Source organism: Polistes fuscatus, unplaced genomic scaffold (assembly GCF_010416935.1).
Source record: "Polistes fuscatus isolate 324 unplaced genomic scaffold, CU_Pfus_HIC Scaffold2, whole genome shotgun sequence".
NCBI classification, from domain to species: domain Eukaryota; kingdom Metazoa; phylum Arthropoda; class Insecta; order Hymenoptera; family Vespidae; genus Polistes; species Polistes fuscatus.
In genome coordinates this window covers 8,520,218-8,541,075 of record NW_025113096.1, presented here as the reverse complement: position 1 = coordinate 8,541,075, position 20,858 = coordinate 8,520,218, and the positions used below count along the sequence as shown (strand labels likewise).

General features: G+C 31.3%; 4 protein-coding genes across 4 annotated transcripts; 1 reads left to right on the top strand and 3 right to left on the bottom strand.

Moving 5' to 3' along the window:
• Nucleotides 1-4,831: 4,831 nt before the first annotated feature.
• On the bottom strand, nt 4,832-6,370 carry LOC122516227 (stress-associated endoplasmic reticulum protein 2). Its single transcript, XM_043633877.1, has 3 exons — nt 6,086-6,370; nt 5,482-5,554; nt 4,832-5,393 (listed from the first exon to the last, which is right to left on the bottom strand). The coding sequence occupies exons 1-3, from the start codon at nt 6,167-6,169 to the stop codon at nt 5,356-5,358; spliced, it is 195 nt and encodes a 64-aa protein (XP_043489812.1). The 5' UTR covers nt 6,170-6,370; the 3' UTR covers nt 4,832-5,355.
• Nucleotides 6,371-8,082: 1,712 nt separating this feature from the next.
• Nucleotides 8,083-11,068, bottom strand: LOC122516182 (transmembrane 9 superfamily member 3). Its single transcript, XM_043633791.1, has 9 exons — nt 10,750-11,068; nt 10,334-10,529; nt 10,104-10,226; nt 9,778-10,022; nt 9,462-9,701; nt 9,101-9,385; nt 8,660-9,015; nt 8,497-8,580; nt 8,083-8,432 (listed from the first exon to the last, which is right to left on the bottom strand). The coding sequence occupies exons 1-9, from the start codon at nt 10,834-10,836 to the stop codon at nt 8,288-8,290; spliced, it is 1,761 nt and encodes a 586-aa protein (XP_043489726.1). The 5' UTR covers nt 10,837-11,068; the 3' UTR covers nt 8,083-8,287.
• A 294-nt stretch (nt 11,069-11,362) lies between these two features.
• On the bottom strand, nt 11,363-13,438 carry LOC122516183 (pre-mRNA-splicing factor RBM22). Its single transcript, XM_043633792.1, has 3 exons — nt 13,179-13,438; nt 13,029-13,082; nt 11,363-12,722 (listed from the first exon to the last, which is right to left on the bottom strand). Exons 1-3 carry the CDS (start codon nt 13,230-13,232, stop codon nt 11,583-11,585), a joined length of 1,248 nt encoding a protein of 415 aa, XP_043489727.1. The 5' UTR covers nt 13,233-13,438; the 3' UTR covers nt 11,363-11,582.
• A 137-nt stretch (nt 13,439-13,575) lies between these two features.
• On the top strand, nt 13,576-20,756 carry LOC122516181 (DNA-directed RNA polymerase II subunit RPB1). The gene is made up of 9 exons (XM_043633790.1): nt 13,576-13,715; nt 14,064-14,333; nt 14,581-17,242; nt 17,339-17,544; nt 17,614-18,273; nt 18,356-18,744; nt 18,815-18,933; nt 19,061-19,249; nt 19,341-20,756. The coding sequence occupies exons 1-9, from the start codon at nt 13,638-13,640 to the stop codon at nt 20,480-20,482; spliced, it is 5,715 nt and encodes a 1,904-aa protein (XP_043489725.1). The 5' UTR covers nt 13,576-13,637; the 3' UTR covers nt 20,483-20,756.
• The last annotated feature ends 102 nt before the right edge of the window (nt 20,757-20,858 follow it).

Below are 20,858 nucleotides of genomic sequence, written 5' to 3'. Positions count from 1 at the left end.
TAATTAACTGCTCGGACATTCGATTAAATGTGCTCGTGTAATATGTGCACAGTCGATGAACTTTTAAGTTCGTTGATTGTCCACGAGCTAGGATAGCTAACGGGAAACGCGAATGCATTTTGTAATAATTAATAAATAGAGTCACCCCCTTAACGAACATCGGAATTATTTGCATAAGATGTATGATGAAAGAAAATAAATGGAATTATTTCATATATATATTGTAATGTGAAATGTATTTCATTTATATTAGTGTTATAAGCAGTTGAGAGTAATTGGGTGAAAATGTCTTGAAGTCGTTTCTAAATTGTACGACCATAATTTGGCATATTATAACGGTTTGGTATTAGAATAGAATCGATACTTTACATAGTTAATAATATTCCTTTCGGCGATGAGATATCTCTCGACCAAAAGGTAATAATTATTTTCATGTAAAAAGCTCAGGATGTTTTACTAATCACATTTTTCTTTTCAGGGTTGTGTTAGGGTCGGTTAGGTTTTTTTTATTATATAGAATCAGGGACGATTCTAATTCTATATCATTAATCGTTGTAATATGCCAAATTATGCGAATACTTTTTGGAACGATTGACGTTTTTGGTCAAAGATTCTTTTCATGCTCGCACGTAGGGAATGTCCGACAGTAGGCTTGAAGAAAGAAGAGGCTAAAAGCCGAAGAGGCCCCCACTTAATTGTGGCTCAAGAGGGCAACTACAGACTTAATGAGTTATTTTCAAATTCAACAGCATGGTTGAATTTTTTGAAAATAGCTCGTTGGTCATTTGATATTTTTATTGTTTTATTTTTTTGTTTTGCTCGTCAATAATTTATAATGGTTATTAAGAATGGTAATAATTAAAATAGTTTTCTTTTTGTTACAGGTGACCATCGTTGGATTTGCCATGCCACCCACTAAAGACCAAACATAATTTTTCCTTAAAATAAATCGAGTATTAAGAAAATTTGATTTTATAAATGATATTTCATTTAAAAGATAGAAAATACTTTAAAATCATGATAGAGTACAATACCATTCCCGAATTCCCGCTCCAATATCATATCATTTTCTAATTTCCTATTACACACAATTTCCCCACTTTTCATTCTTCATTTCATTCGTAGAAACTAATTATCTTATAATGTTTTTTATAATGTCTCTTTTATTGTTTTAGGTATTAAGATTTAATCAATTATTATGTTATATAATTAATTAATTTTCTTTTTAGTTTGTTACAGGATATGATTAATTCCAATGCATTCATTGGATTTTTGCAAATCCAAACTAATCTTTCTTTTTTCTTTTTCAGGTTCGTTTCCAGTATTTTTTTTAATTGGTAGCGGGTAGATTCTTACTTTGCGAAGAAAGGTCTACTTCAGGGATGCGACCCTGCCCACGCGAGCCTTGATTCTTTCTTACACCCAAGGATAGAATCATGTCCTTACCTACAATTCCACCCACACCAAACTATCCTTTTTTTAATGTTTTGTTGGCAGGTTGAATTATGGAGACAATGCAATACTTCGTCAAAGATAACGGAGAACCAAATTAAAAGAGGACTGAGTTACGGTAAATGGTAGTATGACATTATTATTTTTACAGATACCATGGAACAGTACAAAATCACAGAAAGTTCTATCTTAAAAGTTTTATTTTTTCTCTAGTTTTCTTTAGCAAAAAAAACCATGGAGACGATGCAAAATTCCGTTCAAGAGGAGGAGGAAATGGACTAAAAAAAGAGTAAGTAATGGTAAACGGTAATAGAAAATAATCATTTCAAAAAGAAATCGAAATATTTTAATCCTTTTATTGTGTTTTTCGTAGCATTGCACATGTATTTTTAATGCATTTTGTTTTTTTACAGATACCATGGATCAACCTACAATTATATACATTTATTTTTATAATACTACATTTTATGTAGATTGCAAAATTATAAAATTGAAAATATTCATAATTTGTAATCTCCGTATGTGTATATATTGCAATTATACTACACTGTGTTTCTTTTCAGTAAAATCATCGATGTTACTTAAATTCTATTCACATGCATTCGTCGTTTTATGTTTGTGTGAAGAAAATCATTGTTAATGCACTTTCATGTTTCTACAGATACCATGGATAAGGCCAAATTTTTATAGATACCATGGATCATTCATTGCATTTTTGCAAATCTAAAATAATCTTTTCTTTTTCTTTTCCAGGTTCGTTTCCAGGCCCACTTTTCTTCTTCTTCCCTATCCCTTTGTTTTTTTTTGTTGCAGGTTCAATAAGAGGAGGACCAGAGGAGGACCAGAGGAGGACCAGACTAGAACTTAGTTATAATATAATATTAATGTATTATTTAATGTTTAATTTTAATTTGTTAATTCTTCTCCCCTTATAGAATCGCACTCGTGTGATAATTATTTTTAATGTATTTTTATATATTTTTAATGTATATTATTTGTACATAGGTACTATGTTATTTCGATTCTATTGATGTTTAACACCCCGCTTATCATATTGTTATATGGTATTAAAATTTTTCTCTTAATTTTCGATAATAATTGCAAGGATTTTCCGAATAAAACTCTTAGGGTGGGGCCTAAGAGTTTGGCTCATTATAAAACGTTCTAAATGTTTCCATTTTCTTTGGTTTCAATTTAATTCGGATGGGGACATCTTCAGGATGCTCATCCCGGGTCTTCAGAAGCGGTTACCTCCTCGTGGTTAGACCTGGGCAATGGTATTTTACTTTCAGTATAATGTTTAACATATTTTATATGTTAAACATTCCATTGCAAGTAAAATCTAGCCAAAGACCGCTTGCCTTAAGCATTATAATTGTAATTAGTTTCTTTTAAATCCCCAATTAATATCATATTCGTTTACCCCTTTCCTTAGTTCCTTCTATCCATTTAATATAGAGAAACTAATTACTTTATAATGTTTTATAATAACTTTTATGTATTTACAGATACCAGGGAGTAGTCCGAAATTATTGAAATTTAAGTTGCGATGTATAAAACAGATTGCATTCGATTCACATTGCATCTTTACAATTCTAAAATAATATTTTTTTTTGTAGATTTGTTTTTAAATCATAGCTTCAATGGATAGCGTATAAGCACTTTCTTTTTAAAGAATCGTAAATAAGATATCACTTTATACATCGTTGAAAATGTCGCTTACGAATTCGTAATATATTCTTTTAAATATTACATATCTATTATCCTATATACTTTGAATATTAATTAATTTTGATCTGATATTTCATTAGATGAAAATTTTACCCTCGAAGTCATTACTGCGCAGGAGCGTTGAAATAATTACATAAAGTATATAAAAATACTAAAATCAGAATGTTATAATCTTAAATTTTCTTAGGTGGATTATTTCCTTTATACATATGCGCAACTATCGTTAAGCCATGTAAACAAAATTTAATAGAAAAACTTTTTTATATGACCAAATGTCAGTCTAACAGGAGATTTCGAAGAGGAAGCTAAATCAAAAGGTATATTCATATTTTTAGATTATAATAAACATTTCCATCGATTAATTAACAATTATTGAACAATTAAAAGAAACCTCGGTGGAGAAATCCTTAAAACAATTGACATCATGTGTGACAATGCATACCATCTGTGAAATAAAAAATTCGGCTAATTTGTATCGATAATGAAAAATTTCACGTTATTGATCTGCCTTATCGATTAGGTACCACATTACTGTTCCAGTAATTCTTGTTATTTTAATTCTTTACGGATGGCTACAGTGCTTTATGTCAATTGTTTTAAAAATATCTGCAAAGGGATTTCCTTTCTATACGATTGTGTTTTTCTGTGCGATATGGTAAAGTTTTTAAATTATATAATATATCAAAAAATATTGCATTATTTGATAGTATTGTTCCGTCATCGCTTTAAGTACCTACTATCGCCCACTGGTGATCAGATTAGAAACTAAGATGAATGTGGTTACGCGAAAAGAGGACTTGTGAACTTCTATGTACTTCTGTATTCTTTGGTAATATCAAATTCGCTTACCGATGTAAGCAACTTCAATATTGTTAAAATCATTTTTTTCTTACCATTAGGTATCGCGTACTGTATTACCGCGTGCATAAAATTGAAACTAAATAAGGCGCTAATTTCAAAAGAAATTTTAATCACTGCATTTAAAATTTCGATTTGAAAATATTTTACTTATAATAACACAGATTAGTTTATTTGGATATTTAATTTAGTATAGAATTAATTAAACAATTGAGAATTAATAAAATCTACTGCAAGTACATGTATGGGCATACATACAAACATAAATACTTACATTATTCTTTATGATATTTATTTATATACTTTTCGAGCATACTTCATTTTTATTACTTTTTATCAATGATTATTATCATCTTAGATGATTGTCAATATATATATCATATATCATAAATCATATATATGATATATATATATATATATCATAATTATACATCTGTATTTTATTTATAACAAAATATCTTTATATTTATCTTAAGAATAGTTTTACATTTTGGAACATTTATATTAATTCTTTTACATTAATAAAAAATAAAACACTTTTTTTAAAGACAATGCTCTATGTTCCAAGTTGCATAAATAAAAAATGAACATATAGAAAATCAATTAAAAAAGTGTAATTCTACATCCTGCAATTGCATGTTTACTTTATAATATTTTTTAATTAAAAAAAAAAAATAAAAAAAGGAAGAGAACTCTTAGTAGCAAATATATAATATAGATAAATAACTTTAAACATTACGTATGCGTGGTATATACTTACACACAACTGCTCAGAGTGGAATGCTTTATAGACTTTTATACGACGAATTGTTTATTTATATACAAATTATTTACTATAAATGCATCAATGGAAGAGTGCACATTACGTAAACATTTTGAAAAAATTTCTGAAATAGATTCATTACAAATGTCATAAACAGTATGAAAATGCTTCTTAATAAAAGGTCGAGTAAAATATACACCTTTTGACGATTAGAATATAATTATATCGTGTAATATTCTATAAAATGTACAATCTTCGCTTCCATCAATGCATGGTGTGAGTTTAAGTTAAACGCTTATAAATGCTAAGTTCATTTTTTTATAAATAATCTTTGAGCCATTAGCAAAGGGAAAATAGAATTCTCTAGGTGATATTAAAAACTTGTACGTATGAAGACATTTTCACCTTCACTGTACCACTTAGACCCGTCTCAAAATTGTTAGTTTGTTGAAAAATGATGACAGCATTTGTAGATTGATATTTTTGTAAATAGTTCATTATATCAACAGTAACGATATCATTTACCCTTTTCTTTCACATTTATCATCCTTTTAAGCCATTCTGATACTTTGAATTATTTGAAAGATCGCTGAAACAAATGAAATTAAAAATATAAAAAAGTATTCATGTAAGTTAGATGGATTTATTACTTTTAATAGATTCACATAAATATTTACCTGACCCACAAACAACAAATATGAAAAGTGCTAAAAGCCACGGTCCAACTGGTGATCCTTCGTCTTGTGGTTTCTAATACATAAAATAGATACATATATTTTATTTATTGATAAAAAACCAAAAGTTAAGTACAAGAGGAATAATCTAAATATAATGTTAATAATGTTACATATTCTAATTATTTTCGTTTAAAGAACAAATGATTATAATCGTCAAATATGATTGTTAAATTTGAGTATTTATTGCATCAAATGTTTCTAATGAAAGTTCTTTTAACATTGTGTTACATATGGCAGTGTGTGACTACCATAGTATCTTCCATATATTAACCTTTAAAACCGACATATAAGAAACACGAGACATCGAATAAATTTAAGTGTAATAATCTATGCAATACAATTTTACAGTTACAGAAAAAACCGATAAACATACACGCGATACGTCTATCACAGATGTTATCAATTATAACCTCAATATATTCGATAAATAATTCGTTTGTCAAGAGATATGTCAAATTTTTAACTACCTTATGCTACTCGCGATTATTTCATTTAACAAATAATAAACTAAACGAAAGATATAAAAAACGATATTTAAACTTACCGATGATTTTGGTACATTTCCACGAAGATTGATATTCTTCGTGGCTTTTTCGTTGGCGATGCGCATTCTCTGTTTCGGTGCCATTTTGATTGTTTCTCGTTTACCGAAAAGGTTAATTTATTAAAAAACGAATTAAAAATTCTTTTAAACAATTAAGTTAAATTAAATGTAACCGAATAAAACGTCTTTTGAATTCTGTGGACGTGTATATAATGTCGTAGTCTCACTTATCTCATGCCAACTGCGTTGACGTGTGCGCCCCGACACGTGAATGGATCAAATTCTACGACAAATCAACGTATTCTGCCACACAGGCACTACTGAAGTCAAATCAGCGACGTGGCTACTTTAAAAATAGGTCTTTTTAAAAATAAATAAATTATACAAATTTATCATATTTTCTAATATTAATCCGTGTTAAATAGTAACAAAATAATAAAAAAGATTTATATTTAATAAAATTTACATGTAATTATTAAAATGACAATTTCTTTCGTATATTGATAAGATTAAAAAAAACTTTTTTTTTCTTTATTGAATATACACATCTTTCATATTATTTTATTTTATATAAAATAATTCGAATTATTTTATAACGCAATCGAGATCGCGTGATATAATATTAAATTTGTTCAATTCACATTTATAGCATATATTCTTACGATAGTATAATATGAAAAAATGAGATATACACGAAATAATGTTTTACGTAGAAATTGTATATTTTGTCTAGCTTTTGCGTATAATAACAAATAATCCGTTCATTCAATTATTTTCGTTGATATTCTCCACTCAATAATATTCTTTTCAAGAAAATACAACCCTCACAACAATCTCTTATTCTGATACCATTAAACAGCACAAATAGATTTGTTTCTATTTATCCTTATTTTTGTTTTATTAATACTTTTTCAATGAAAAAAATGCAAAGACAGTCATTTTTCTTTTTTCCTAAAAACTTGCTATAGTACTGTACTAATTTCTGCTATTTAAGCAATAACGCAGCAACATAGCTGAACAAATAACGTTATACAAGTATATTATAAAATTCTTAAAGAAGCAGTAATGATAATGTCATATATATATAATTATATCTGTTGCTTAGTTTTGTTTACCTACTTAAATACAAATTAGTATAATCTCAGTGATTATTTATAAATGTATCATTGTGTAATTAAGAAATTAGTATTAAATTTATACATTTGTCAAAGCGCTTGTATCAAAGTACAATTGATTGTTATAATGTGTAAGTGTGATAAAGAATAATAATAATATATTAGCATTTTATTGATCACTATAAACAATATTTATTTTCAACAGTGGTACTGTACTTGTTAATGAGTACTTGCATTGGAAACAATAACAAAAAAAGAAAAAAAGAGGAAAAAAAAAATAAAATAATATCTAGGAAGCAGGTTCGTTTATACTATAGAATATTTAATATATTATTAGAACATTTATTAGGACATTATTACTTTTCTTTTCTCCCACACACACAGGATGTTTTTTTTAAATTATATATTGCCATAACAAGGAATAAAATAATTTTTATAGAAAATATTTTTAATGTAGGACAAAACGATAGAATTATGTTGCGCAAAATGGAAGTATACGTACATAAAATTGTATTTTTAAAATAAATTTCAAATTTACAATATTTTTAGAATCTAATGAAATTTTGTCTATAAGAAGCAAATTGTAACATTCGTATCTGCACAATTTAAAAAACCTACCATTCGTATGACATCAATTTAGTCTGATCATGATATTCTTTAGATTTTATAATCGTATAATTATAGAATAATCATGATCATTGCCGTACCAATCATTCATCGCGAACTGTTCTCGATTAGAATGCGAACCCACTATGAACTAATAATCATATGAATATGATATATTTGATAATAAATTACACTTGTTTGATTATCAAACATTATTTCGTTGTAATTAATATTATTATTATCATTATTCTTATTATTATATATGTTGATACCTAAAAAAAATTAATATACTCGTCAGAAAGAAAGACAATATATATATATATATATATATTTTTTTTTTTTATATATAATCAAACGGAAATACTGTCTTGTAAAGACACATCACACGTTCGCAAATGTTCGTCACCGAGAGCAGTACGCCGTACGAATCAAGTTCCTACTTTTTTAAATCCCACAGTACATAAGTTTCACTAAAACTGCATTAGTCTATCTTGACTATAGAATAAATTTTTCGTACAAATGCACTAGTACCGATATAACCAACTGTACCACACATTATACCTAAGACCAGACTGAATAGTGCCATATATCCAAAGTAAAATGCTGTTTGGAAGAGACCGTACATTCTGAAAAGAAATAAAATAAACATATTAACTTAGAAAATATAAGCAAACATCTTTATATACTTACTTAGTCTTGAAGAAGAAATAATAAAATGAATAAATGTATACATATCCGGCTGTTGAAGCTGCTGCAAGAAAACTTGTCCATTGCCTATAATAAAATATATCTCATGAATAAATTCAAATAAACATAATTCATATAACATATAACTCAAAAGTATCATAAATACCATCGGTAATCTTCAGCATTCAATAAGAAATATGTACATACAATAGTGACGCAAACAGTCACTATCATTAAAATGATAAACACTAGCAACATAAAACCATAAACGTAATAAATTTTATATGCCCAGAAGGAGGTGAAAATAAAATACATTTCAATGAAAATAGATCCGAATGGTAAGATTCCACCAAGCATTATTATAACCAATGGTTCCATGAACCATTTTTTTTCTGGTATTGGTCTTGGAACTGCATTTACTCTACATGGTGCGTCAGGTGTTCCAGCAAGATTACGTCCCAAAATAGTGCCCACTAACGTAAGTGGTAAAATGACAAATATACAAATACATGTCACTGCCACCTATGAAAATAATATAAAGTTTTATCAAAGGATTGATAACTATAATAGAATACCAGATCACATTACATTCATAAAAGATATTTACCATTGAACCAAAAGGAATAGCTCTACTAGCATGATAGTACATGGCAATAAAATTAATGAAGAATGCAGTTCCACAGACCATAATTGGTAACATAAACGCGCTAAGGATCATTTGTTTGATCCAAACACGTCCACCCATTCGTGCGTACAAACCACCACCTGCGTAACCGTTTATGGGTGAGGTGGCTGCATAGACGAATATTGCAGTTGATAGCATAGAACCTCGTTCTGTATAAAGTTCTCCGAGAATAGCAAAAATAATTACGCTGAGGACAACAACAGTAACCTGTAATACAAATATATCAAATAATCTATTTATTCTCGTTTAGATTTATTCAGATATAATAAATTTATTAAAGTACCTGATATCCGGTTCCTATGAGAGCTGAAAATAACATTGCATGACTAGCTGGACGAAAAACATCTCCATGTACTTGCTTCCATCCGTATTCATCTCCCAAATCTCTTTCCATATCATCCATTTCTTCATCTTTGCTGTACCTCGCATAATCCTTTCTTAAAGTTCTCATCAATATCATGGATACAAGTCCGACAAGGAAAATAACCATCATAAAACTATTAAAGATGCTGAACCAATGAATCTAGAGAAAAAAACATATAATATTATAAAATTTAATGATGTAAAATTAATTTATATATAATGATGCAAGATCTTACTCTGTGCTGAAAGAAACTAGCATCCAGGTACTTATCAAATCTATCTGCAAATTTAATATTGCTCTTTTTCCAGTTAACTTCATAACTGAATGGTATTTGAGCACCTTGTACAAGTTTAACTTTGTTATCACTTGTTAAATTGACATCGACTATTTGTTTACCATTATATCCTATATCAAATTTTTTGTGCGTCCAAATATAATATGAAACTGCCCCATTATTTTCATCTGGTTCACCCACAACACCTGTCAACAAAAGATATAACCAATAGATAGTATACAAAACATAATTTAATAATAAATAATATTAAATATTGTGAATATTACCCCAAATAGGTAAGTCATCAATGTACATTTGATACCAATATTGATTTTTAACAGCATATACAAAAGCCTTCAAACTTTCCTCTGATAAATTTATTTGACAATATTCCATTTTAGAGATATCCGCTAAAATCAAATGATTTATTCGATTAATTATAATGATTTAATTAGAAGATAATATGTAATGTTTAAACATAATCTCTTATTATAGAGAGTTTATACAACATGCTTACCTTTGTATTCAATATCTAAACCGCTAAACTTTAATTCGATACCCTGAAGTGCTTCTGACAACGTTTCATGATGATGATTGATAACATCTTTCATACCAACACAAAATGGTAAAGAATAATAAGAATATGTCTCTTGTCTGTTATGGTATGGTCCAACCGTGCTCATCCATAGTACAACTTCATCGTTGTCTTCATACTAACATTGTAAATGATATGTTATAAATGATCATTGCTTATAGAATTTTATTAGTTAAAAACGATTTATTTTCAAAACACATTATTAAAAAATATAATTAATTGATACTAAAAGAAAGAAAAATCTATTTAATGACAGAATAAAATCTTAAAAGAAAAGTATTTCGTTATTGAGACGGTTGAAGGAATTTGACAATTATAAATGGTCAAGTTCTACTCACGATGTGATTGTGCTCATCCGTGTGAACGAAAGGTAAGAGGCTAAGCAGCAAAATATGAAGAAGTAATTGTGCCCGACACATCTTCATTTGTGACGGGAAGGCGCACTAGGCGCCTTATGCAAGCATGCAAAGAATATCAAAAATAATTCGACGACAAATGAACCCCATAGATTTGATAAATATGATCAATGCAGTAGAAACATCAGCCGAACGGACACGTATATATATACATATATATATGTATGTATCTAAAGATATAATATCACTACAAAATGATGCACACACACCGCAATCGGAACTGTATGCTTAAAACGTATCATGCATTTCTTTAATCTGGTGCCACGTCAGATGGCTCTTGCATCAAATACAACGGCAACGACATGAAGCTCCGAGCTTTACTATGAAGCTAAATGATTGGTTTTATTAAACCTTTATCGCAATTCGATATAATTTTATGAATCATTTGAGGAGTTCATATCTTTGCCGTCGCCATTTATTTCAATTTCCGCTATTTTTGTAAACTATCCTTCAAAATGATTTTTAACCAATCGGTGAAAATTTGATTGTAAAATACGTATTAAGAATAAACCTTTAAATATAGCGCGGGTAATAATTTGTTAACAGAAAAATTATTTTATTCCTTATTATATAATTTACATTCAATTAAAATGTGGTCAATTTCGAAAAAAGTAAGATTTTCGTAAGATACAATAAATAATGTATACTTTATTGCAAAAGTTAAGAAGATAAATGTATTTATATTTATGATTTGTTTTAATAATAATAATAATACTAATAATAAAGAATATTTAATAAAGATCGTTTTCTTAATATTATTCTTCAGGCCATGGCTTCCCAATACCCTGAGATGCACCCATCCTAGATGGATCTTGACTGGGATAATGTATTGGCGTTGTGCCTGGTGGAAAAATAGGAGTTGCAGCAGCTGCTGCTGCAGCAGCTGCCATTTGAGGTGGAAACATAAATTGTGGTGCTACCGGTGGTGGTGGTATCATCATTGGTGGCATCATACCAGGAGTTGTCTGTAGATTAAAGAAATTATTTCCCATGCTTTCTGGAGGTGGTGGTAAAGCGCCAGGTAAACCAGGTACAGGTTCCAAAATTTCTCTAGTTGCTTCTGCAGCTGAAATAGTTTGTCTCCCTTGAGAACGCCCCCATTTTATCGTTAATCTTCTTCCACCTAATATTAATTTATTGAATGTTCTTTCTGCTGCTGCTTCGGCTGCGCTTCTTTGCGTGTACTGAATAAAGGCACACTGTTGTCGTGGAACCATTGTCACAGAACGTATTTCACCATATTGATAGAAATGGTCACGTAATTGTTTCTCTGTTAAAACATCACCCAAGTTTCCAATGTACAAAGTAGTTATAGATTTATCCTCTGGTGGATCTAACTTAGGCATTGCTGCTGCTCTTCGCATTAATTTGTCTGCTACAGGATCATTAACACCATAGTAACGATCTTTAATATTTTGATCTGCTAATGGATCATCTGGATCTGTTGGTTTTTCATGACGATAAGGACACTCTTCTCCTCTTTTACATTCACCTTTTACCCAGAATGAACAGATATGTGGTCTGTTTCTTTTATAATAGGGACTTGTCCTAGCCAGTTTCATTAACAAATCACTAGCAGCAGCTGATTTGCCAACGGCTCCAGCTGGTGTTGTTGCATCTATTTTTCCTATTTCATTATCTATGTTTTGTACATAGTATTCCTTATTTACATCAGATCGAGGTAAGTCATCCTTTATTTTTAATGCAGCATCGCGTACTTGAATAGGTAATCCATATTCTAAGTCAAGTAAACAAGTTTGACATACGTTCTTAAGTCGACTGCAAGTTTGACAAACTTCAGTTTTCTTGAATCGCATTCTTGCTCCTGGACACCATCTAAATACTGTAAATGGACGCATACAGATTTTGCATTCTTTTCCATATCTTTCTTTAGTCTGCAATAAAGAAATACAATTTGATGACAATTATTTTCTACATGCAATGCAAATCATAAAGTAATAATATATGTATAGTATTTGTGAAAACATTGGAACGTTGGTTGACTGGATCCCGGATTTTCTACTTTCTAGGCTTCTACTTAAACCATTGAACTATCCAGAATCCTAGAATTAACCTCTTCACAAATGCTTACTTATTTGGAATGCACGTGGAAGTGCACGTTTCCACATAAATAAAGTAAAAAGGACAAGACAACCTAACTGGTTATTTCTAAATATAAAAAATAACAAACAATTACTCACCATTCGAATATATGGATTATCTCCTAAGCAGGTTTGACATAATATTGGAAATTCCTGAAAGCAATAATTGAAATTATTAGCAAAATTTTGATTTTCATAAAAACTATATCTCTTTTATTATTTAGCATTAATACATTTCATTCAACTTACCGCATCTTCCCAATTTTGTCGATTATATGTGTTAGTAGTTTTTGATGTTGCCATATTATACTACCATAATATATTTTCTTAAACAAAACGTAATAACCTTTGATTTATTGCAGCTGAACTAATCACGAACTACTGAATGCAACGCATAAATAACGTAAGTGTAATTTTTACTAGAATATGTAGGGTTATATATACTAGTGTTTCTCAATCAGTGATTCACATATCATTAGTAGTTCGTAGACAAATCTTATTGGTCTACTGCATCTAGTCAGTTGAGAAATATTGATATATACGATCAGTTGTGACAATCTTGTAAAAATGAAAGTTTAGTTTTGAAACTGACTACTTGGTGGTACTTCGATCGCCAACAAGATTTTTATGTTGGTATAATATATAGTTCGTCTTAAAAAGCATTTGAAGAAGTAGCAACGCAGAAGTCGGTCGAACAAGTTTGACAAAATGGCTACAACAGACTCAAAAGCACCCTTAAGAACTGTGAAAAGAGTACAATTTGGTATTCTTTCTCCAGATGAAATTGTAAGTAGAATTTTATTGTGATGAAGAATATGTTGAAAATATTATTTTGTTCATACAGATGATAATATTAATAATAATACGACATGTGACGAAATGATAACGTTGCTTGGGTTTATGTTCCTACATTATATTATTTGTCTGTCTTGATTTGCGTTAAATACAATAATATATTATTTCAATAACAAGGATTTATATACAATTAATGATATATTTAAATTTCAATGTTAACATTAATTAAATAAGATTAAAATATACATATATATGTTCATGAATAATTTATTTATATAAAGTAATAGTCATTTATTTTGTTAGTTTTATTATTTTAATATGTTTTTTTTCTTTTTACAGCGTCGAATGTCAGTTACAGATTCGGGTATACGTTTTCCAGAAACTATGGAAGGTGGCCGACCAAAACTTGGTGGCCTCATGGATCCAAGACAAGGGGTGATTGATAGAAATTCTCGGTGTCAAACATGTGCTGGTAATATGACAGAGTGTCCAGGTCATTTTGGACATATAGATTTAGCCAAACCTGTTTTTCATGTTGGATTTATTACCAAAACAATAAAAATTCTTAGATGCGTATGTTTTTACTGTTCAAAGCTACTTGTTAGTCCAGTAAGTATACATTGCTATATTATTTGTTTTTAATGATTTAACCCATTTGCATCATGCGTCTACTTTGGCTTTCTTGCCCAAACATCAGCGACGTTCAACTGTCAACTGACCTGTATCACCGATCAAATTCTCACAGATAGAAAAACTAATGTTTCAAATGGGTTAATATAATTATCAAAAATGATAATTTTATATAATTATTTATAATATTTATAATTAATATATAAATTGTAATATATTTAAACAGCATAATCCAAAGATTAAAGAAATAGTTATGAAAACAAAAGGTCAACCACGCAAACGGCTCACATTTGTATATGATTTATGTAAAAGTAAAAATATATGCGAAGGAGGAGATGAGATGGATATTAATAAAGAAAATACTGATCAACAAGCAGCAGATAGAAAACCAGGGCATGGAGGTTGTGGTAGATATCAGCCTAATTTGAGAAGATCTGGATTAGATGTCACTGCGGAGTGGAAACATGTTAATGAAGATTCTCAAGAGAAAAAAATTGTTCTTACTGCTGAAAGAGCATGGGAAATTTTGAAACACATCACTGACGAAGAATCATTTATTCTCGGTATGGATCCTAAATTTGCAAGACCAGATTGGATGGTCGTTACGGTGTTACCAGTTCCACCTTTATCAGTGAGACCAGCTGTCATCATGTATGGATCTGCTAAAAATCAAGATGACTTGACCCATAAATTAGCAGATATAATCAAATCAAATAATGAATTATTAAGAAATGAACAAGCTGGTGCAGCAGCACATGTTATATCCGAGAATATTAAGATGTTACAATTTCATGTAGCAACATTAGTAGATAATGATATGCCTGGTATGCCTAGAGCAATGCAAAAATCTGGAAAGCCATTGAAGGCTATAAAGGCAAGATTAAAAGGGAAAGAAGGAAGAATAAGAGGAAATTTGATGGGAAAGCGTGTAGACTTTTCTGCACGTACTGTTATTACCCCAGATCCGAACTTAAGAATCGATCAAGTAGGCGTACCTCGTAGCATTGCTCAAAATTTAACATTTCCAGAAATTGTAACACCTTTCAATATTGACAAAATGCAAGAATTAGTAAGACGTGGTAATTCACAATATCCAGGTGCAAAGTATATAGTCAGAGATAATGGAGAACGTATAGATTTAAGATTTCACCCAAAGCCTTCTGATCTTCATTTACAATGTGGATACAGAGTAGAGAGGCATATCAGAGATGGAGATTTAGTTATTTTTAATCGACAACCAACTCTCCACAAAATGAGTATGATGGGTCATAGAGTTAAGGTTCTCCCATGGAGTACTTTCCGTATGAATCTTAGCTGTACCTCACCATATAATGCCGATTTTGACGGAGATGAGATGAATCTTCACGTTCCACAATCAATGGAAACGCGTGCGGAAGTAGAAAATATACACGTTACTCCTCGTCAAATTATTACACCACAAGCAAACAAACCAGTTATGGGTATTGTGCAAGATACTTTAACTGCTGTGAGGAAAATGACCAAAAGAGACGTTTTTATAGAAAAAGAACAAATGATGAATATACTTATGTTTTTACCTAGTTGGGATGGAAAAATGCCACAACCATGTATATTGAAACCGAAACCTCTTTGGACTGGAAAACAAATTTTTTCCTTGATCATTCCTGGAAATGTAAATATGATTAGAACACACAGTACACATCCAGATGAAGAAGATGATGGACCATACAAATGGATTTCACCTGGTGATACAAAAGTTATGGTAGAACATGGAGAATTAGTTATGGGTATTTTGTGTAAGAAAACTTTAGGTACATCAGCAGGATCCTTACTTCATATTTGTATGTTGGAATTGGGTCACGAAGTATGTGGGCGTTTTTATGGAAATATTCAAACTGTTATCAATAATTGGTTATTGTTAGAAGGCCATTCAATTGGTATTGGCGATACTATTGCTGATCCTCAAACATATTTAGAAATTCAGAAGGCTATTAAGAAAGCCAAAGAAGATGTAATAGAAGTTATTCAAAAAGCTCATAATATGGAATTAGAACCTACTCCTGGTAACACCTTGAGGCAAACATTCGAAAATCAAGTAAACAGAATTTTGAATGACGCTCGTGATAAAACCGGTGGTTCTGCCAAAAAATCTTTAACTGAATATAACAATTTAAAAGCTATGGTCGTATCAGGTTCTAAAGGATCAAACATTAATATTTCTCAAGTTATTGCTTGTGTGGGACAACAAAACGTCGAAGGTAAACGAATACCTTTTGGTTTTCGCAAAAGAACTTTACCACATTTTATCAAGGATGATTATGGTCCTGAATCCAGAGGATTTGTTGAGAACTCTTATCTAGCCGGTCTTACACCATCTGAATTCTACTTTCACGCTATGGGTGGTCGTGAAGGTCTTATCGATACTGCCGTTAAAACTGCTGAAACAGGATACATTCAGCGTCGTTTAATAAAGGCTATGGAGTCTGTAATGGTCCATTACGATGGAACTGTTAGAAATTCTGTTGGGCAACTTATTCAGTTGCGTTACGGAGAAGATGGTTTATGTGGTGAAACAGTCGAATTTCAAAACTTACCTACTATTAAACTTAGTAATAAAGCATTTGAAAAGAAGTTTAAATTTGACCCAACCAATGAACGGTATCTGAGACGCATTTTTAATGAAGATATCGTCCGTGAAATGATGGGATCGGGTGAAGTCATTTCCGAATTAGAAAGAGAATGGGAACAACTTAATAAAGATAGAGCTACTCTTCGTGAAATCTTCCCTAGTGGGGAATCTAAAGTTGTATTGCCATGCAATTTACAAAGAATGATTTGGAATGTACAAAAAATTTTCCATATCAACAAAAGAGCTCCTACAGATCTCAGTCCTATGAGAGTTATACAAGGTTTTTATGATAATATTTTTAATTATATATAATTCTTTGATATTAAATATAAAAAGAAAATAATTAATCTTTAATTCACATTTCCTTTTATGTTAGGTGTAAAAGATCTTTTAGAGAAATGTATAATTGTAGCTGGAGATGATAGATTAAGTAAACAAGCTAATGAAAATGCAACATTGTTATTCCAATGCTTAGTAAGATCAACTTTATGTACAAAATGTGTATCTGAGGAGTTCCGACTTTCCGGTGAAGCATTCGAATGGCTTATTGGAGAAATAGAAACTAGATTCCAACAAGCACAAGTATGATTAATATAAATTATTCAATTTCATTGCTAGTTATTTTTAAACAATTTCATTGCTTTTTGTTAGGTATCACCAGGAGAGATGGTAGGTGCGTTAGCTGCGCAATCACTTGGTGAACCAGCCACTCAGATGACACTAAACACTTTTCACTTTGCTGGAGTTTCATCGAAGAATGTAACTCTTGGTGTACCCAGATTGAAAGAAATTATTAACATTAGTAAAAAACCAAAAGCACCTTCACTAACAGTATTTTTAACTGGTGCTGCTGCTAGAGATGCTGAAAAAGCAAAAAACGTTCTATGTCGTCTGGAACATACTACATTGAGAAAAGTTACTGCCAATACTGCGATCTATTATGATCCTGACCCCCAAAACACTGTCATTGCCGAAGATCAAGAGTTTGTCAATGTGTACTACGAAATGCCGGATTTCGATCCAACTAAAATATCCCCGTGGCTATTACGTATCGAATTAGACAGAAAAAGAATGACTGATAAAAAGTTAACCATGGAACAGATTGCAGAAAAAATAAATGCAGGTTTCGGTGATGATTTAAATTGTATATTTAATGATGATAATGCGGAAAAATTGGTATTACGAATTAGGATTATGAATAGTGAAGATAATAAGTTCCAAGATACAGAAGAAGAAACTGTAGATAAAATGGAAGATGATATGTTCCTTCGATGTATCGAAGCTAATATGCTTAGTGATATGACTTTACAAGTATGTTAACTTTTAAATTTGATAATATATAAATGATTATATATAATATATTAACTAAAGACTAATTTCTTACTCTTTTCAGGGTATCGAAGCCATTGGTAAAGTGTATATGCATTTACCACAAACTGACTCGAAAAAACGTATTGTTATAACTGAGACAGGTGAATTTAAAGCAATAGCAGAATGGTTGCTTGAAACTGACGGAACAAGTTTGATGAAAGTTTTAAGTGAAAGGGACGTTGATCCAGTTCGGACATTTAGTAATGATATTTGCGAAATTTTCCAAGTATTGGGTATCGAAGCTGTACGAAAATCAGTCGAAAAAGAAATGAATGCCGTGTTACAATTCTATGGATTATACGTAAATTATCGACATCTTGCTTTACTTTGCGACGTTATGACCGCTAAAGGTCATTTAATGGCTATAACACGTCATGGAATTAATAGACAGGATACCGGAGCGTTGATGAGGTTTGTATATCATACATTATATTATTTCAGCTAAACGGAACAAATAATAAAATCCATTTCATTATTACAGATGTTCCTTTGAAGAAACGGTCGACGTTCTGTTGGATGCTGCTTCGCACGCTGAGGTCGATCCGATGAGAGGAGTTTCTGAAAATATTATTATGGGTCAACTCCCACGTATAGGAACTGGTAAGAAACAATTTAATAGAGACAAAATTGATGATAACTGATATTAAAATACTAATCAAATCAAATCACAAAATGTGTATTTTTGATAATAAGAAGGTTATATCTTAAATTTGTTCATATCTCATAGGTTGCTTCGATTTACTACTCGATGCAGAAAAATGCAAAGCTGGAATTGAGATACCAATGGCAGTAGGTGTTGGTGTAATGGGATCTGCTGGTATGTTCTTCGGTAGTGTTGCAACTCCGAGCATGAGTCCTCAAATGACACCATGGATGGGCGCTACTCCTGGTTATGGTGCATCGAGTATGTCACCTGGTACGTTTTCATATATGTATTTAATAAGTACATGAACTTTTTAGTAATCGTTTGACCACATTCAATTTTATATTAAATAATTTCTGTTTAGCTCTTGGCAGTGGAATGACACCAGGGGGTGCTTGTTTCTCTCCATCGGGTGCATCCGATGCTTCAGGATTATCTCCAGCATATTCTGCTTATTCTCCACAACCAGGAAGCCCTGGAAGTCCAGGACCAAGTATGAGTCCTTATCCAATGTCACCAGCCGGTGGTGCTTCACCAAGTTACTCGCCTACATCACCGGCTTACTTGCCAACATCACCAAGTATGACACCATCAAGTCCAAATTATTCGCCAACCAGTCCAACATATTCGCCAACTAGTCCAAACTACTCGCCTACGTCACCGAGTTATTCGCCAACCAGTCCAAGTTATTCGCCAACCAGTCCAAGTTATTCACCAACGAGTCCAAGTTACTCGCCGACTTCGCCGAGCTATTCACCAACAAGTCCAAGCTATTCTCCAACGAGTCCAAGTTACTCACCAACAAGTCCAAGCTATTCTCCAACTTCGCCGAGTTATTCACCGACGAGTCCAAGTTATTCACCAACGAGCCCAAGTTATTCTCCAACGAGTCCAAGTTATTCACCAACGAGTCCAAGCTATTCACCAACAAGTCCAAGCTACTCTCCAACTTCACCAAGTTATTCACCAACTAGTCCTAGTTATTCACCTAGTTCACCTAATTACACACCAGCCTCTCCGTCTTATTCGCCTACCAGTCCAAGTTATTCACCGAGTTCACCTCAATATTCACCAGCTAGTCCAAGCTATTCACCTAGCAGTCCAAAATATTCACCAACGAGTCCTAGTTACTCGCCTACTTCACCTTCATTTGCTGGAACCTCGCCACAATATACTCCAGCGAGTCCAACATATTCTCCAACAAGTCCAACTTATTCTCCGACTAGTCCATCTTATTCCCCAAGTTCTCCACAGCACACAGCTACTGGTAGTACAAGATATTCTCCTAGCAGTCCAAATTACTCGCCAACGAGTCCTACCTATTCGCCAACGAGTCCTCAATATTCACCATCGAGTACGAAATATTCTCCTACAAGTCCTACTTACACTCCGACGAGTCCTAGTTATTCGCCGACAAGTCCAACTTACTCTCCTCCGGTACCTGGTTACTCTCCTACGAGTCCAACTTATTCGCCGCAATCACCTGCTTACGAAACGGATGATTAAGGTGTATCCTATCTTTAAATTGTTATCTTTAAATATTAATTGTAAGACCAAAATGTATATTATTGACTGTAATTATAATATGTTAATATGGTTGGTTTTTATATTTTTTTAATTTTTTTTTTTCAATTCTTGCAATTTTACTTTGTATTTCATATTTGCTATGGAAAATGTGTGGTCATAATTTCATTCATTCCAAATACGTTACGATTAAAGATGATTCTTCTTCGGTTTTAAATTTTACTTATTTTAAATAAATCGTTAAATTAAATACGGATATTAACTTGTTTAAGTTATACATCTGCTTTGATTATTCAAAAGGCTTACATAGTACAGAAAACATATACATATAATCGAGATTGGAGAAGAAGTTGTAAGT

Excerpts from the sequence above, each read along its gene's own strand:
- LOC122516181 (XM_043633790.1), top strand. The coding sequence starts at position 13,638 with ATGGCTACAACAGACTCAAAAGCACCCTTAAGAACTGTGAAAAGAGTA. Across the intron at positions 13,716-14,063 it reads TTCTTTCTCCAGATGAAATT|CGTCGAATGTCAGTTACAGA; the intron begins GTAAGTAGAATT and ends TTCTTTTTACAG. Across the intron at positions 18,745-18,814 it reads GATACCGGAGCGTTGATGAG|ATGTTCCTTTGAAGAAACGG; the intron begins GTTTGTATATCA and ends TCATTATTACAG.
- LOC122516183 (XM_043633792.1), bottom strand. The coding sequence starts at position 13,232 with ATGGCAACATCAAAAACTACTAACACATATAATCGACAAAATTGGGAA. Across the intron at positions 13,083-13,178 it reads GACAAAATTGGGAAGATGCG|GAATTTCCAATATTATGTCA; the intron begins GTAAGTTGAATG and ends TATTGCTTTCAG. Across the intron at positions 12,723-13,028 it reads ATAATCCATATATTCGAATG|ACTAAAGAAAGATATGGAAA; the intron begins GTGAGTAATTGT and ends TCTTTATTGCAG.
- LOC122516182 (XM_043633791.1), bottom strand. The coding sequence starts at position 10,836 with ATGAAGATGTGTCGGGCACAATTACTTCTTCATATTTTGCTGCTTAGC. Across the intron at positions 9,702-9,777 it reads CTAGTTTCTTTCAGCACAGA|ATTCATTGGTTCAGCATCTT; the intron begins GTAAGATCTTGC and ends TTTTTTCTCTAG. Across the intron at positions 9,016-9,100 it reads CTATTCCTTTTGGTTCAATG|GTGGCAGTGACATGTATTTG; the intron begins GTAAATATCTTT and ends TTATTTTCATAG.
- LOC122516227 (XM_043633877.1), bottom strand. The coding sequence starts at position 6,169 with ATGGCACCGAAACAGAGAATGCGCATCGCCAACGAAAAAGCCACGAAG. Across the intron at positions 5,555-6,085 it reads GAAATGTACCAAAATCATCG|AAACCACAAGACGAAGGATC; the intron begins GTAAGTTTAAAT and ends TTTATGTATTAG. Across the intron at positions 5,394-5,481 it reads ATTTGTTGTTTGTGGGTCAG|CGATCTTTCAAATAATTCAA; the intron begins GTAAATATTTAT and ends CATTTGTTTCAG.